The sequence below is a fragment of the Blennius ocellaris genome, assembly GCF_963422515.1.
Source record: "Blennius ocellaris genome assembly, chromosome: 2".
NCBI classification, from domain to species: Eukaryota; Metazoa; Chordata; class Actinopteri; order Blenniiformes; family Blenniidae; genus Blennius; species Blennius ocellaris.
This window is the reverse complement of record NC_137651.1, coordinates 12,775,228-12,790,318: the sequence shown is the minus strand read 5'-3', so window position 1 is coordinate 12,790,318 and position 15,091 is coordinate 12,775,228. Positions and strand designations below refer to the sequence as shown.

General features: G+C 39.1%; 3 protein-coding genes across 3 annotated transcripts; all 3 read right to left on the bottom strand.

The window, feature by feature from the left end:
• Nucleotides 1–752: 752 nt before the first annotated feature.
• Nucleotides 753–3,970, bottom strand: LOC308137488 (extracellular calcium-sensing receptor-like; the record flags this gene model as incomplete). The annotated part of the gene is made up of 6 exons (XM_080506224.1): nt 753–1,657; nt 1,790–1,913; nt 2,082–2,312; nt 2,398–3,222; nt 3,344–3,629; nt 3,765–3,970. The coding sequence occupies 6 exons, from the start codon at nt 3,968–3,970 to the stop codon at nt 753–755; spliced, it is 2,577 nt and encodes an 858-aa protein (XP_080362350.1).
• Nucleotides 3,971–4,567: 597 nt separating this feature from the next.
• LOC308137483 (extracellular calcium-sensing receptor-like) lies at nt 4,568–7,994 on the bottom strand (the record flags this gene model as incomplete). The annotated part of the gene is made up of 6 exons (XM_080506212.1): nt 4,568–5,478; nt 5,620–5,743; nt 6,099–6,326; nt 6,415–7,221; nt 7,488–7,776; nt 7,858–7,994. The coding sequence occupies 6 exons, from the start codon at nt 7,992–7,994 to the stop codon at nt 4,568–4,570; spliced, it is 2,496 nt and encodes an 831-aa protein (XP_080362338.1).
• Nucleotides 7,995–9,652: 1,658 nt separating this feature from the next.
• On the bottom strand, nt 9,653–12,962 carry LOC308137478 (extracellular calcium-sensing receptor-like; the record flags this gene model as incomplete). Its single annotated transcript, XM_080506197.1, has 6 exons — nt 12,820–12,962; nt 12,447–12,735; nt 11,597–12,352; nt 10,911–11,138; nt 10,709–10,832; nt 9,653–10,557 (listed from the first exon to the last, which is right to left on the bottom strand). The coding sequence occupies exons 1-6, from the start codon at nt 12,906–12,908 to the stop codon at nt 9,653–9,655; spliced, it is 2,391 nt and encodes a 796-aa protein (XP_080362323.1). The 5' UTR covers nt 12,909–12,962.
• Nucleotides 12,963–15,091: the final 2,129 nt, after the last annotated feature.

Genomic DNA, 15,091 nt, shown 5'->3' with positions numbered 1-15,091 from the left:
AATGACCAAATCGCTAATCTGTTCTTGGAAAATAAACATATAGGGAGATCTTTATAACAGAATTAGCTGAAATGTGTTGATCAACAATAAGTGTAGCCATAATAATATTATATTTTCTTTATCTTACTGTTTCCTGATCAGATTAGGTTTTCTTTTTTTAATCTTGTTTTTTAAAGACAGTTACAAAAGGTCATTATCGAACATGGGCTTCCCTAATGCCACCATAGTCAGTCATTTGTGACTTTGAAATATTTATTACAACAACTTTAACTCTTTTAAAATACCTGAAACATAAACATAAAACTGCTTTCGGTTGCATTTGAAAAATCCTGGCTTCTAACATCCTGATTGGTTAGTTAGACGGCAACTATAACGAATACAGTTACATAGTTACAATTAATAAATTACAAATCTGACAGCATGTGTTTTTCGTGCAAACCTTCTGTTTTCATATCGAAGCTATTTGTGCTGGCTGTACAAATACAACACAAGCAATAGTGCAACGTTGATCTAATAGTTTTATTGTATCAAAATCTAAACAGTACAGATTGCATGCATGTAAAGTTGTATACATACAAAACATATGCATAAAGAAAACAATTGATTTTTCATAATTGGTGAAATTGCTATGTCATTTAGATAGAACAAACATTTTATATTTTGCAGAAATAACAGTACAGTACTTAAATTGACTTAAAATGGGTTTTTAAAATGAAAAAAACAACTTTATAATAGTGTTTTTCTCAAAGGCCTCATCTAGTCCCTTTACCCATCATGTGCTTCTTTGTGTTGTTTTCCGGTTTTAATAATATGATGTAGCACTTTGGCAAAAAAATGCAAAAAAGCATTCCATAACTTGAAGCCAAAATAGCAAATATCTCCACAGCGACTGTAAACTTCCCAGGAGAGCTGACATATGCTGGGATGAATGTAATCCAGACAGCACAGAATATCAACATGCTGAAAGTGATAAATTTTGCCTCATTAAAATTATCAGGCAGCTTTCTGGCCAGAAAAGCAAGTACAAAACACAACATAGCTAAAAGCCCTATATATCCTAACACAGCCCAGAAGCCTACATGTGACCCCAGGGCACACTCTAGTATAATCTTATCTTTGTAATGTCTCATGTTTTTGTACGGAAAGGGGGGATTGATTGTTAACCAATGTATACAGGTTAAAACCTGTATTAGTGTGAATCCCAAGACGCTGAGTCTCTGCTGTGCAGGCCCGAACAATTTCATCACATTACTGCCTGGAAGTGTGGCTCGAAATGCCATTAACACCACAATTGTTTTCCCAAGTACACAAGATATGCAGAGAACGAAGGTGATGCCAAACGCCGTGTGTCGCAGCATGCAGGACCACTCAGAGGGTCGGCCAATGAATGTTAGTGAGCACAGGAAACACAGAGTCAAAGAGAAGAGCAGCAGGAAACTCAGCTCGGAGTTGTTGGCTCTGACAATGGGAGTTTTCCTGTTGCAAAAAAATATCAGGGCCACAACTATTGCCAGGCACGCACCAATGACAGAAAAGGTTACCAACAGTATACCCATTAGCTCAGTGAACGTGAGGAACTCAATAGCTTTCATGTCACAGTTATTCCTCTCTTCGTTGGACTTGTATTCAGGAGGGCATTTTTCACATTTCACTGCATCTGAAAGCATAAACATGTTTAAGCTGTACAGCACATACATCTTCAAATAAACCAAAAAAGTGCCTACAGTGATCTTGCCCAAAACAAAAACAACGACCGCCAGAGTAAAGGACATTAATCCTGCTGTCTCACTTGTACTGTTGCTGAATTTTCCATCAGCGCATGTGATGCAATCAAAACAGCAGATAGGCTTGCCCTTGACAAAAGCCCGACGTGTCCCTGGCAAACAACTCTCACTGCACACAGATCTTGGCACCTGTTTCAGAAATCAATCAAAAAAGTTCATAAAAAATCATGCCAAAATGGGAAATCTCTCAGGTATTTTGAATCCTGTATGTAACTGTATAATTAGTGATTGAGGGTGGCATACATGTTCTGGTCTGCGAATTTAAACAATGACAATGTTTTAGCAGTATTTACTCACCTTCAGACTCTCCCCTGCCCAGGTAGCTCTTACACCTTCTTTCATCTCAAACTGTTGGCCTTCCGGTCGGGAAGCATCGTAGTAACCAATGGTTTCAAAGAGTATGTACCCTGTTTCATCCATCTGCCAGTTCACCAGTGCATAGCGTGCCACAGGGTCACCCAACTCATCAAAGAACACATTTTCACCAATCTTTGTGGTGAAATTGACTTGAGTTAAGTAATGCAGCACCTGTACAGTGATTGATAATGGTGTTATTGAGTTGTACAATAATTACCAAGTATCACTACTTTGAGATATGGATGCAAGCATTTACCTGCCATGGTTGTACATTTCCCCTATCAGCACACATATTATTCTCAAATGGACCATCTCCATCTTTACAATTGAAAAGTAAGTGAAGTGCATGAGCGACAGCATATGTAGCCTTGTAAACATTGTTCAGTAAGCTGGCATCTGAAACATCTGTGAAGCGTGTCTTCATGTCCCTCAGGGACTCCTTCTCATTGCATGCTCCTGGTGCATCCTCAGCATGAGTCTGTCGTGCGGGAGTCAGGATGCAGTTGAACAACATCTCCCACAACTCATTGAGACCCCTATTCCCCTGTGATCTGGAGGGTCTGCTGTCAGCTAGAAACTCCTGTAGCCCGGGGATGTGAGCATTGAGTGCTGCGAAGCCTACTGCCCCCTGAACCACAGCATAGTTTACAGGAGAGGCAATGTAACGATATGTTATCCAGCCCTCACTTCCAACCCACTGCAGGCCTGTCACATTCTGAGCGTGAAGCTCCTTGATAAGTATGTCAAGATCAGTGCCATCAGCAAACGCCACTATCACCTTTGATGTGGATTTCTTGATGATGTCCACCACTTCCAAGAACCACTTTCTGGGATCTGTTCGGTAAATGGCCACAGAATATTCCACACACACGCCTTCACGTTCTGCTGCATCCAAGAAAGTTGCCATGCCGCCATTTCCATAGTCGCTATTAGTTCTGATGGCTCCGACCCAGGTCCAGCCAAAATGTTTCATAAGCTTGGCGAGTGCTTTGCTCTGGTAAAGGTCACTTGGTATAGTTCTGAAGAAGGAGGGATAGTCTCTCCTATTGCTAAGACATGCACATGTGGCTGAATGACTGATCTGAAAGCCAAAACAAACATATTTTGATTGCATAAGTATTGATTTTCCACAACATTCCACAATCTTAAAATTCTAGAAAACATTTTTTTCATGACAATGTGGGTGTGCAATGAGCACTCACCACCGGTATATGAAAGGGTCCCATGGTGCGTGCAATGCCTATTGTAGAAGTGGATGTGGTTTCCCCTATGACCGCGTACACGTTAGAGAGTTTGTTACAGCCGGCGGTCCCATTGTTATACCTATTCATTAGGTTTAGAGAGGCTCTGATAGACAATGGGATGCTCGGACAAGAGTCAAAGATCCTATAACCCAGTGTGACTCCTGGTAACAGCTGTGAGCTGTTGTTGATCTCCTCAATGGCAAACATCATAGTATATGCATACTGAAGCTCTCCTGGGTCCAATCTAAACAAAAAAAAAGACAAGTTTTACAATGTGTTTTTGTCAGGAAAAAAACCCAAAACAGTATACAATATTTATATTATGAATAAACAAAAAATAGTGCATGGACATTTTTTTTTTTTTTTAATTGCATCTTACCCTTCACAATGGATTGTTCCCGGGTTGACTTCAAGAGTCGGATCAACAATGACTGGATTCTGATGGAAGGAGAAAATCCCTCCAATGTTGATATCTCCCTCCTTCCAAAACTGAGACAGTTCTTTTGTCCCATATGTTCGACACATTGGCTCTACTCCTCTCACAGCCAGAAGGGAAAGAAGAAGGATGTCGGCTATCAGCAGCATAGTTGCTCATCTGCTACCCAAGGCCCAGAGAGAAGCTCCCTCAACTATCAGCATTTTATGAGTTTCCCATCACAAAGCTACAGGGGCTTGGTTGCAATGTTTATCAATATTATGTTTCCCTCAGCCAATGGTGTTGCTGGTGGTGTGACCGACAGCCGGATCAACCTGTTGGAGGACCTTTTTAAATTTTTCATCTTTTGAGTTACTGAAATCACCCACTTGGAGATACATTTTCACAAACAATGTCATAGTGCTGAGTTTTGTTGTGTATTTGTTAAAATGAACAAAAGATTAATTAAATGAGACTAAAAAAAGTGTTAGATATAAATAGGTAATGTGCCACACTGATAAATAACCCACATCATTGGAACTAAAGGTTCAAGTATAGAGGGGCTTTGGGTTGAAATGTCAATTTGGCTCAGATATTAAATTGAAGTTCATTAATTTAAAAAAAATTAAATACATTTTTAAAGTCAGTTAAAAATGTAATTCTGACAAGTTTTGAAAAATGTATATTACATTAAATTCCAAATTTAAATTTTTTTTTTAATTATACTACCAATACACTGACACTAACATCACAGACTATATATTCATTTATACTGATTTTGACTGATTTCTTTCCATCATATGTTGTTTGGTATTTCTCTCTGGTTTCAGAAGTAAAATATAACATTTGGGGGCAAATATACAGAACAACAGCCCAAAGCTAGAAGCCAAAATCGCAAATATCTCTACAGCTACGGTGAACTTCCCAGGAGAGCTGACATATGCTGGGATGAAAGTGGTCCAGACTGCACTGAATATCAGCATGCTAAATGTGATGAATTTGGCTTCATTGAAATTATCAGGCAGCTTTCGAGCCAAAAAAGCGAGAATAAAGCACAGCAAAGCCAGAAGTCCTATATACCCCAACAGGGACCAGAACCCTACAGGCGAGCCTAAATCACACTCTAAAATGATCCTTTCAATGGCATGAGCTGTGTTTTTGTAGGGGAATGGTGGGGCAATCGTTAACCACAATACACAAAGCAACACCTGGAGGAAAGTGCAGCTGAATACACTTGTTCTCTGAAGTGGAGCAGAACACTGAGGGACTGTATTTGTTGGCGTTGTGGTTTTAAAGGCTCTCACCACTGCTATGGTTTTAGCCAAGATACATGACATGCATAAGGCAAATGTAATGCTGAAAGCTGAGTGTCGCAGCATACAGGACCACTCGGTTGGCTGGCCAATGAAGGTCAGGGCGCACAGGAAACACAGGGTTAAGGAGAAGAGCAACAGAAAGCTCAGCTCTGAGTTACTGGCCTTGACGAGAGGTGTGTGACGAAACCGAAAGAAGACACATGACACCGCCAAAGTTAGAGAAGCTCCCAACAAAGAGAACGCAGTGAGAACAGCCCCCATGGTCTCTCCAAAAGATAAGAACTCGATCACCTTTGGAATACACTGACTGTGATTTTCATTTGACCAGTACTCCAATGGACACCGAGAACACTCTGCAGAATCTGAATGAAAAGCATGCAAAACTGAATTATGTTTATATATTGCTGAAAGATTTGATATGGAAACTGTTTATATGTTTTATGATTTACATTAAAGCTATAACATTATAAATTGTAAGAAATGATAGGAAAGACTTTACTTACTGCTTGAGTTACTGATTTCTCCAGCAGCACAGGCGATACAGGAGAAACAGCAGATTGGTTTTCCTTTAATCATGGCCTGTCGGAAACCCGTTGGACAGCTCTTACTGCAGACTGACAGTGGCCTCTACAACAAAATTAAAACTTAATGTGTCAACGCTTGTAATCTCTTTCAAATATAAATATATTTTTAACATTGAAAGAAAATATACAATAAATGCGCTTTTGTTTGTTTTCATCTTTTCAAATTTGATTTTAGCTTTAATTGAACTCTTGAACTTACATGTTGCTCAACGAGAAATAATTTGCATGACTGAGTACTTCAATTACAAAAAATTATAAAATATTATTTAAGTGTAATGTCTAAATATCTGAGTCGTTTTTTTAAAAGCTTGTCATGGTTTCCTCAGTCTTCCAGAATGATCTTTTGCCATGCATAGAAAAGCAAATCTTCTTTACCGCAGTTTTTTTTTAATACATACCTTTAGGGATCCCTTAACCCATGTAATATTTATTCCTTGCATGGTAAACTGTCTTCCGTTTGGTAGTGAAGCGTCGTAGCTTCCTACAGTCACAAATACAGCATCTCCCACCCGGTTTGTCTGCCAGTTCACCAGCTCGTAGGTCGCAGCAGGGTCTCCATTCTCATCAAAATACACCTTTTCCCCTGATTGAAGAGTAAAGTTCACATCTTGGAGGTGTTTCACAATCTATGAAAGCAGATTACGATGAATCACTTAGCATTCAGTAAACTATAAGTACATTTTTTGTACTGATTTTATGAAGATGATCCCTCACCTGATTTTGATCTATATCATCTCTCCAGACACATGTGTGATTAAGTGCTTTACCACTTTGTCCACATTTTAACAAGGTGTGCATTGCATGAGCTGCAGCATAAACTGCTTTATACACATTATTTGAAATTCTTAGTTCTGACACATCAGTGAAGGAATTGTTTAGTTCCCGGAGACTCTCAGAACCAGAGCATTGACTCTGGCCATTGAGACTGGATTGAATGCTGCAATTAAAGGCTGATTCCCAGAACTCCTTTAGCAGGTTATTATGAGGGTCCTGACTCGGGTTAATCTTCAAAAGAAATTCCTGCAGACCTTTGATCTTAGTCTTTCTGATGGTGAAACCCAGAGCTCCCATTAGAATGCCAGCATACCTCTTATTAGCCAAATGGCCTGCTGTAATCCAAGACTCACTGCCCACCCACTGCAACCCAGTCAAGTTCTGCTTCAGGGCTTCCTCAAGTAGAATGTTCATCTCGCTCTGTGCAAGGAAGGCAATCAAAACTCTTGCACTGCCTCTGCGTATCATTTGGACCACCCTCGCAACGTCTTCATCGGAGTCAGTCCTTGAAATGGCCTCAGAATACTCGACACAAACCCCCTCCTGGTTTGCAGCTGTGATAAACGTTGCCATTCCATTATTACCATAGTCATTGTCACTCCTGACTGCCCCAATCCAAGTCCATCCAAAGTTCTTTACCAGCTTTGCTAGGGCTCTGCTCTGATAGTAGTCACTGGGGATGGTTCTGAAGAAGGATGGATACTCCTTCCTGTTACTCAAGCAAGCACAAGTGGCAAAATGGCTGACCTAGCAGGGTAAAGGGCAAACAAAGGATCCGTGAGGACCTGAGTAGGCAAATGCACAGTTTTTGAGCATAAATTAAAACACAATCTAAAAAAGAGAATTTAAAAATGTATTTTAAATTTGGTGTGAATTGGGGAGTTTCATTGTCATTTCATTGGAGTAACTCTGAAACTTTGTTTTGCAAGATCTTCTTTTAGCATATGCTGATTAAGCTAACATATATAAGCCTACAACTCAACCCGATATAACACAAATATGTCAATATTTACCACAGGTATTTGGAAAATCCCTGAAAGTTGTAACAGCACAATGGTTGACGAGGACTCAGAGGCTCCAATAATGACATGCACAAATGACTGACCAGAGCAGTGTTGTCCCACAGTCCTTTCCTGTCCATTCATCAGACCCATCGCTGCACGTGTCGAATGCAGTGTTGAGCCACAGGTGTCAAACACCTTATATCCAATTGAGATGTTAGGCAGTAGAGAGCTGCTATTGTTGATCTCTTCAATTGCAAAAATCATTGTTTGTGCAAAACGAAATTCACTCAAATTTATCCTAAAAAATTGTGAGAAATCAAATTTTGAAAAACCCCTTATTGCACGAAATAGAAAAGCAAGGTGATGCATAAATTGGTACCTGGAGCAGACGAGAGGCTTTGGTGTATTTTTCAGGGACAGTGAAGGCTTTGAAATGTGAGTATGGATGGAAAAAGCTCCTCCGATAGTAATATCACCTTTCTGAGACAAGAGTGGAACATCGGGGCTTCCCAGCATTTTACACACAGCTCTGTCCTCTGCTGCTCCGAAGGCTCCTGTAACAACCAGAAACATAAACATCACACGGATGGAGTCACACATCTTTTACAACACAGAAGCAGAAAAACTGAAAGCTGCAATGCTCTCGATATGATGATGATGATGATGATGACCGAAGCCTTTTTATCAAATCAGACCATGATGATGTCAAGCTACGTTTCATTTGAGAGGAGGAAACATGTTACAAACATGATATAATCATAACCATGGTGTCTAGAAATAGCTCAGTCAGCCTCTGAATTAGTTGTTTTGAATTATTACCTTAATATTGTATTGGGATATTTGAAAATCACAGCAATGTCAGTCATGTATGAAACTTGTTTGAGGGTCTTTAAATGTTTGGATAAGAAAGCTAAACAGGGGAAATTGGTGAATTTTATTTGGGTTTATGAAAGTGGGTGTATGTATGTATTTTATGAATAAAAAATATTTATGAATAAAAATAATGTATTTTCTTCTTTATGTTGATGAAAAAAATAATATCAAGTGAGGCCATATGATAAAAGTGAATATCATTAAATGCTGAGCTGTAATACACAAATACATTTTGGCTTTAATTATCAATTGATTCATGTGGATTGATTCGTATGAAAAAATAAAACCTGTTCAGAATTATATTTGTTTGATAAGTGAATTAATAAACAACTGTGTTTTATTATTTACCACGATAGATTGTAGCATGCTCCCTGTCACACTGCAGCAGTGTGCTTGCAGGGTAGCTATAAGGTGGATGGGCTAAAAGCTGAGAATGAATTTTCCCAAGGGGTTTAAAAAAAGTATGCTTTCTTATTCTGTGGTCAGGTGTGCAAAAATGCCAGCATGTGGCTAGAAGATGTATGTGAGGCATGATTAATATCAGGGAATTCCAAACGTTGTATATATATATATATATATATATATATATATATATATATATATATATATATATATATATATATATATATATATATATATATATATATATATAGCTTCTGTACAGGCCTTTCTGTTTGAAAACATTTTATCTATACTTGATGTGAAATATAGTTTATTCTGAATTGTTGAGTATATGACTTGGTTTGTCAAACATTGGCAGCTCAAAAGAAAAATGTGATTCTAATGAGAACACAGTGATCATGTGGCCACAAACTCCAAACTTCCATGTTTCAGCTCAAATTCTGTGATTAAATAGATGCTTGAAAGATAAAAGCGAAACATTTTATGTCTACCTTTTGTTTTTCATCCACACTGAGTTTGAACTTAAGTGTCCAACATTTCCAACTGTGTCTAAGGTGAAAGTGTTTGTGACTTGTTGACCATGAATAAAACAAAGTAAATGCTGAGTAGCCTTTCTGTATGTCTCAGTTGTGGTTATCAAAATGAAGACACAGAGAGCGGTGGATGTCTTTGCATCATTGTTTTTATTTGTGTTAAATGAAATGGAGTTTTATATAGTTAGCACAAGTTGATTACAAAGGTTTATTTTCCAGAAACATTTGTCACAAAGTTAATACATTACATATTTAACTTGAATGCTGGAATTTGACTTTTAATTCAGTTTCGAAAATACAGATATTCTAATAGACACAAAATATGAAGCTATTAATATATAGTTCTTTTTATCTGACTATATTTATTCAGACTGTATTTTTCCCCATGAGATGTTTCTTTGTGTTAAGTTCAGGTTTCACAACAATAATAAAACATTTTGGTGCAAATATACAAAAGAGGAGCCCATAACTGGAGGCCAGAATAGCAAAAATTTCCACAGCTACAGTGAGCTTTCCAGGTGAGCTGACATAAGCAGGAATGAAGGTGATCCACACTGCACAGAATATCAACATGCTGAAAGTGATAAATTTAGCTTCATTGAAATTATCAGGAAGTTTCCGTGCCAAAAATGCAAGCACAAAGCATAGAACGGCTAAAAGTCCGATATATCCAAGCACGGCCCAGAACCCCACAGGTGATCCAAGTGCGCACTCGAGGATAATCTTCTCCTTGTAGTAGTTCATATTTTTTAAGGGAAAAGGAGGGTTGATTGTGAGCCACAGTATGCAAATTAGGACCTGTATAAGAGTGAAAGCCAACACACTCACTCTCTGTTGCGCAGGCCCAAACCATTTCATGACATTACTGCCTGGAAGAGTTGCTCTAAAAGCCATTAACACCACTATTGTCTTCCCCAGGATACAAGAGATACAGAGGACAAAGGTGATGCCAAACGCTGTGTGTCTCAGCATGCAGGACCACTCAGAGGGCCGGCCCATGAAGGTCAGAGAACACAGAAAACACAGAGTCAAAGAGAAGAGCAGCAGGAAGCTCAGCTCGGAGTTATTGGCCTTTACCAATGGCGTGTCCTTATTGATTAGAAACAGAATACCCACTGCAATTGTCAGGAGCACTCCAAACAAAGTGAAAAACACAAGTATTTGACCCATTACTTCAGTGAAGGACAGGAACTCAACAGTTTTTAATATGCACGCATCTCTGTTTTGATTGGACCAATACTCCCCGGGGCACTTTTTGCAGTCATTTGAATCTGTAATCAAAATATTGTCACTATTATTCAATGAGTTACATCCAAAATATATAAATGAGAGACTGTAAGCCTGCCATAGCAAATTTTATCACAATGCACAGACTGCAGTAAGAAAACAGTACATGTAAATTGTAACTCAGCACTATAGTACCTGTAGAGTTGCTTATTTCGCCATCAGCACATAAAATGCAGTCATAGCAGCAGATAGGCTTTCCTTTCTGAAGGACTTTGTATGTTCCTGGGTGACAGCTGTCACTGCACACTGACACTGGGGGCTTAGAAACAAATAGAAATAGATGTTTTAAACAATCTGTCGAGAGTGTAATGTCAAAACTGTCTCATATGACATTCACCTCATTGTTTCCTCCGGGCCACATTATAGCTTCAGGCTGAAGAACAAACATCTTTCCATGAGGCAGGGAGGCATCGTAGTATCCAACCGGTTTAAAGTGAATGGATCCATCTGACCCACGCTGCCAATTCACCACCTCGTACTTTGCTGCAGCTGCTCCACTGCTATCAAACCATACCTGCTCTCCATTCTTGATGGTAAAATTTACTTGCTTCAGTGACTCCACTACCTGAAGACAGACAAAAGAAACAAAAGCAAAAACAAAACAAAACAAAACACTTCATCCTTTATAGGGCAAATATTTGAATACCTGGAAATGTAATATTTTTATCATAACCTATTCTATGGTATTTCAACAGATGCTCACAAATTCTGGAACTCTAAAAGAAAACTCTTGAAACTCTAGGGGGGGTCACATATTCTAAAGTCTTCACACACTTTAGAACTCCCCACAAGTGTGGAATACTCAAACGTTCAAAAAGTCTCAGAAGTTATACACATTGTAGAACTCTCTCACATTGTGAAACTAACATATTTCAGAACTCCCACAAATTCTGGAATCCTCACAAATGCCATCCCCCTGCTAAACACATCTATTTCCTATTAGTATCAGATAGTAGTGTGTATCGCTAGTATCAGTTTGGAAGAAACGTGGAAGAACAAATAAAATGCAGTAATTTATTTTACCTGCTCAGGCGTGACCTTCACTGCTTTGTCACAGCCCTGATTGTCAGAGCACTTCAGAATACTCTGCAGAGAATGAGCAACTGCATAGATTGCTTTGTATATGTTAGCAGAATATCTCAGCTCGGCCACGTCATCGTTGTAATCTTTCAGCTCAATTAGATCCTGGTTTTCTCTGCAATTTGCTATTTTTGCCACACTGTCATCAGCCGCCTCCTCGCACTGAAATTCTGTCTCCCAAAAGTCTTTTGTCAAAAAATTCTTCATGTCGCTGATGTTGGCTTTTTGCACCGCAAACCCCAATGAACCTCCGAGCACACTAAAGCTGGTGGGAGTCACCAGGCTGTCGGCTGTTATCCAGGCCTCCACACCGATAAATTGTCGGCCTGTGATGTTGTGCAGACTCAGCTGGTCTAACAGGTTATTCATTTCTACATGAGCCAAGAAACCAACAATGACTCGAGCAGTGCTTTTTCGAATCACTTCGACCACTTTCAGAAGTTTTTGAGGTTCTGCCCGGTTAAATTTCTCTGAATACTCCACACACACTCCCTCCTCTTGAGCTGCTGCGAGAAAGATGGCCATGCCGTTGTTGCCGTAGTCACTGTCACTGTTGACTGCCCCAACCCAAGTCCAGCCAAAGTGCTTGACCAACTGTGCGAGGGCTCGGCTTTGGTGCAGATCGCTGGCAATGGTTCGGAAGAAAGAGGGATACTCCTTCCTGCTACTCAAACACTCACAGGTAGCTGAGTGACTTATCTGAGTTTACATGGCAGGGGCACACATGAATGTGACAGAGTAAGAACAGTTTGAACATAATTTACACGTTGACATCTATTAATGTAGTTCTTACCACAGGTATCTTAAAAGGTCCAGTGGTACGTGACAAGACGATGGTTGAAGAAGATTCGGACTCTCCTATAATCACATTGACAGCAGATTGACCTGAGCAGCTCTTTTCTGAAGTCCACTCATCACCATTGAGTAGAGCCATCACCGCACGCATTGAGGACAGTGTTGAGCCACAGTTGTCATAAATACGATATCCAATAGTAACATTGGGAAGAAGAAATGCACTTTTGTTTATTTCCTTTATAGCAAATATCATGCTTTGTGCAAAGCGAAACTCCCTCAGGTTGGTGCTGCCACAAGAAGAAGAAAAGTACAAATGTGTTCATTAGTCAAAAACCCATTAAACAGTGCTTTCTTTTTGACATAATAATTACCTTGAACACCTTAGACGTGGAGGTTTCTCTGTAAAGGAAAGTGAAGGTTGTGTGACTCTACTGTGGATAGAAAAGGCTCCTCCGATCATGACATCCCCTTCTTTCGATAACAGTGGAAACTCAGGACTCTCTAGTATCTGGCAGAGAGGACCTTCCTTCTCCTCCTCTGCCAGTATCTCGAATGTCAACAGGATCCCTATGTACACCAGCCTTGCTGTCAGCAATGACATTTTCTTCTCACTGATTAGGCAAAGTAACTGAGGCCAGGCTCAAAACAGATTTAAATGTGAAGTTCCAATATCTTTGCTGATGGCAGTGCCCACTGGATCTCCACTATCCAATCAGAGATAAGAGAGAAAGGACAGCCTAGTTCTTAGGCTGCCATGGTTCTGTGTCATGGATCCTAGGTCTTGTCATGGTTGTGATGAGTTATTAAATTTAAGTTGCTATGATTTCTTGACTTTCTGAGATCACTTAGAATAACATTAAATGTAATACAATGCATTGTTACAAAAAAAAAAAAGCATATCAATACACATAATAGAAAATAAATTGCTTCATGCATTCAGTAAAATTCATTTTTATGACAGAAGTTTGCTTTTCATTTAGGTTGGTGGCCTAGAAGTTGGAGTGGCATGCTTGTGTTTGGAGAGTAACATGTTTGAATGCTGTAGTTGCTAAGCTACCATTATGATCAAGGCCTTTGACCCCTGGCACAACAGCAGCCCATTACTTGAAGTACATCCAGTTAAATTGAATTATTAACGGGATCATTTATCTATCTATCTATCTATCCATCTATCTATCTATCTATCTATTTACTTATTTACTGTATTTGTTCATTCATTCTTTTATTCATTCATTCATTTATTTACTTACTTATTTAGTTGTGGTGTAGTTCTTTGTTTTTCTTTGGAATGTTTTCTTTGCGTTCATCTGAGGTTGGTTGGTTTCGGCTTGTAGTTAATTCACCTTGTGACAGTGAATTTGTGTGAGACAGATTGTCTGTCTCTTGTCTCATTGCCCTGTGATGAGCCAGTGACCTGTTCAGGATGTACTACAACTTCATCCATGGTCAGGTAGGATTGGCTCCAGTGCTATTATATGGACAGTTAAACTTATAGGCAGCCGCTCTATCTAAATATTGACTTTCCCTTCTCTGTATATAGTATAATATTAGAGATAAACTCTGAAGTGCACCGAACAAAGCCTGGACTCAGACACATCTCCTTATACATTCAAAAAGAAACGTATCTATGATTCTACTTTTTGGCAGCTTAAGAATATCCATTTATTGGGTTACTGTATGAGCATAGGTATGTATAGTGTTGTTTGGGTTTGCACTTTTGGCCCATAGCAGGTTATAGGCATAGGTTCCTGCTAGAATGTTGTTTGGGTTTGAGGAAGTTTCGATGTGAAGTTTGCAGTTTCTCCCTCTGTGTGCATGTGATGTGTATTTTTTTCCCCTGACATAGCCTACTCATTTAACTCCTTAACTTCAAATTACAAATGCCTTACTTTAATCATCTGATGTATTTGTACTTAAAGTGTTTGAAGATATGGGATAAGTTGAAATCTTATTTTTATGTACACAGTCACAACTCTATGAAAGTTATGGTTTGATTTGAACCATCATTCTTCATTTGTCCAAAAGGTGACGTAATCCAATCATTCAAGGACAATCCTCAATCAATATTCATGATCTTCTACTAAATTATATTGACAATATTTACATTTGACTTCAAACTGTCATACTATTTTGAAAAATATGTCTGTGTTTTAATAAGAGAATTAAAGTCACACTTTTGACAGCTGATCAAACTATTACCACACCTGATTTAGCCATGCGCTGAGCTGTGTGATATTTAATTTGGTGTTATTGTATTTTTTTTAATCAGTAGGGGTTTTTAGTAGTCAGCTGATGTGTCTCTTAGGTCCCTTTTAATTAAAAAAAAATTGTTGTTTGTATGTATTGTGGAGCTGCCTGTTTGTTTATGAAACACTACAAACTCTCTGTTGGTTGTGCCCTTTGGGATCTGGTTTAGTAGGAAGTGTTGAAGTGCTGATGCCTCAGGCCTGACAATGACTTGCAACACCGGCTTTTCCAAATCACAAGCATGCTAACGAGCTACAGAACTCCCACTGGACTTCGTAATGTTCCCAGACTTCTCCCCTAAGTCTCTTCTGAGCTTACAAGAAACTTACTTCCAGGCCTGTTGCACCATTATGCCCTGGAGATCTCCATTGTAAACCTGTTGACCTTTGCTTTGGC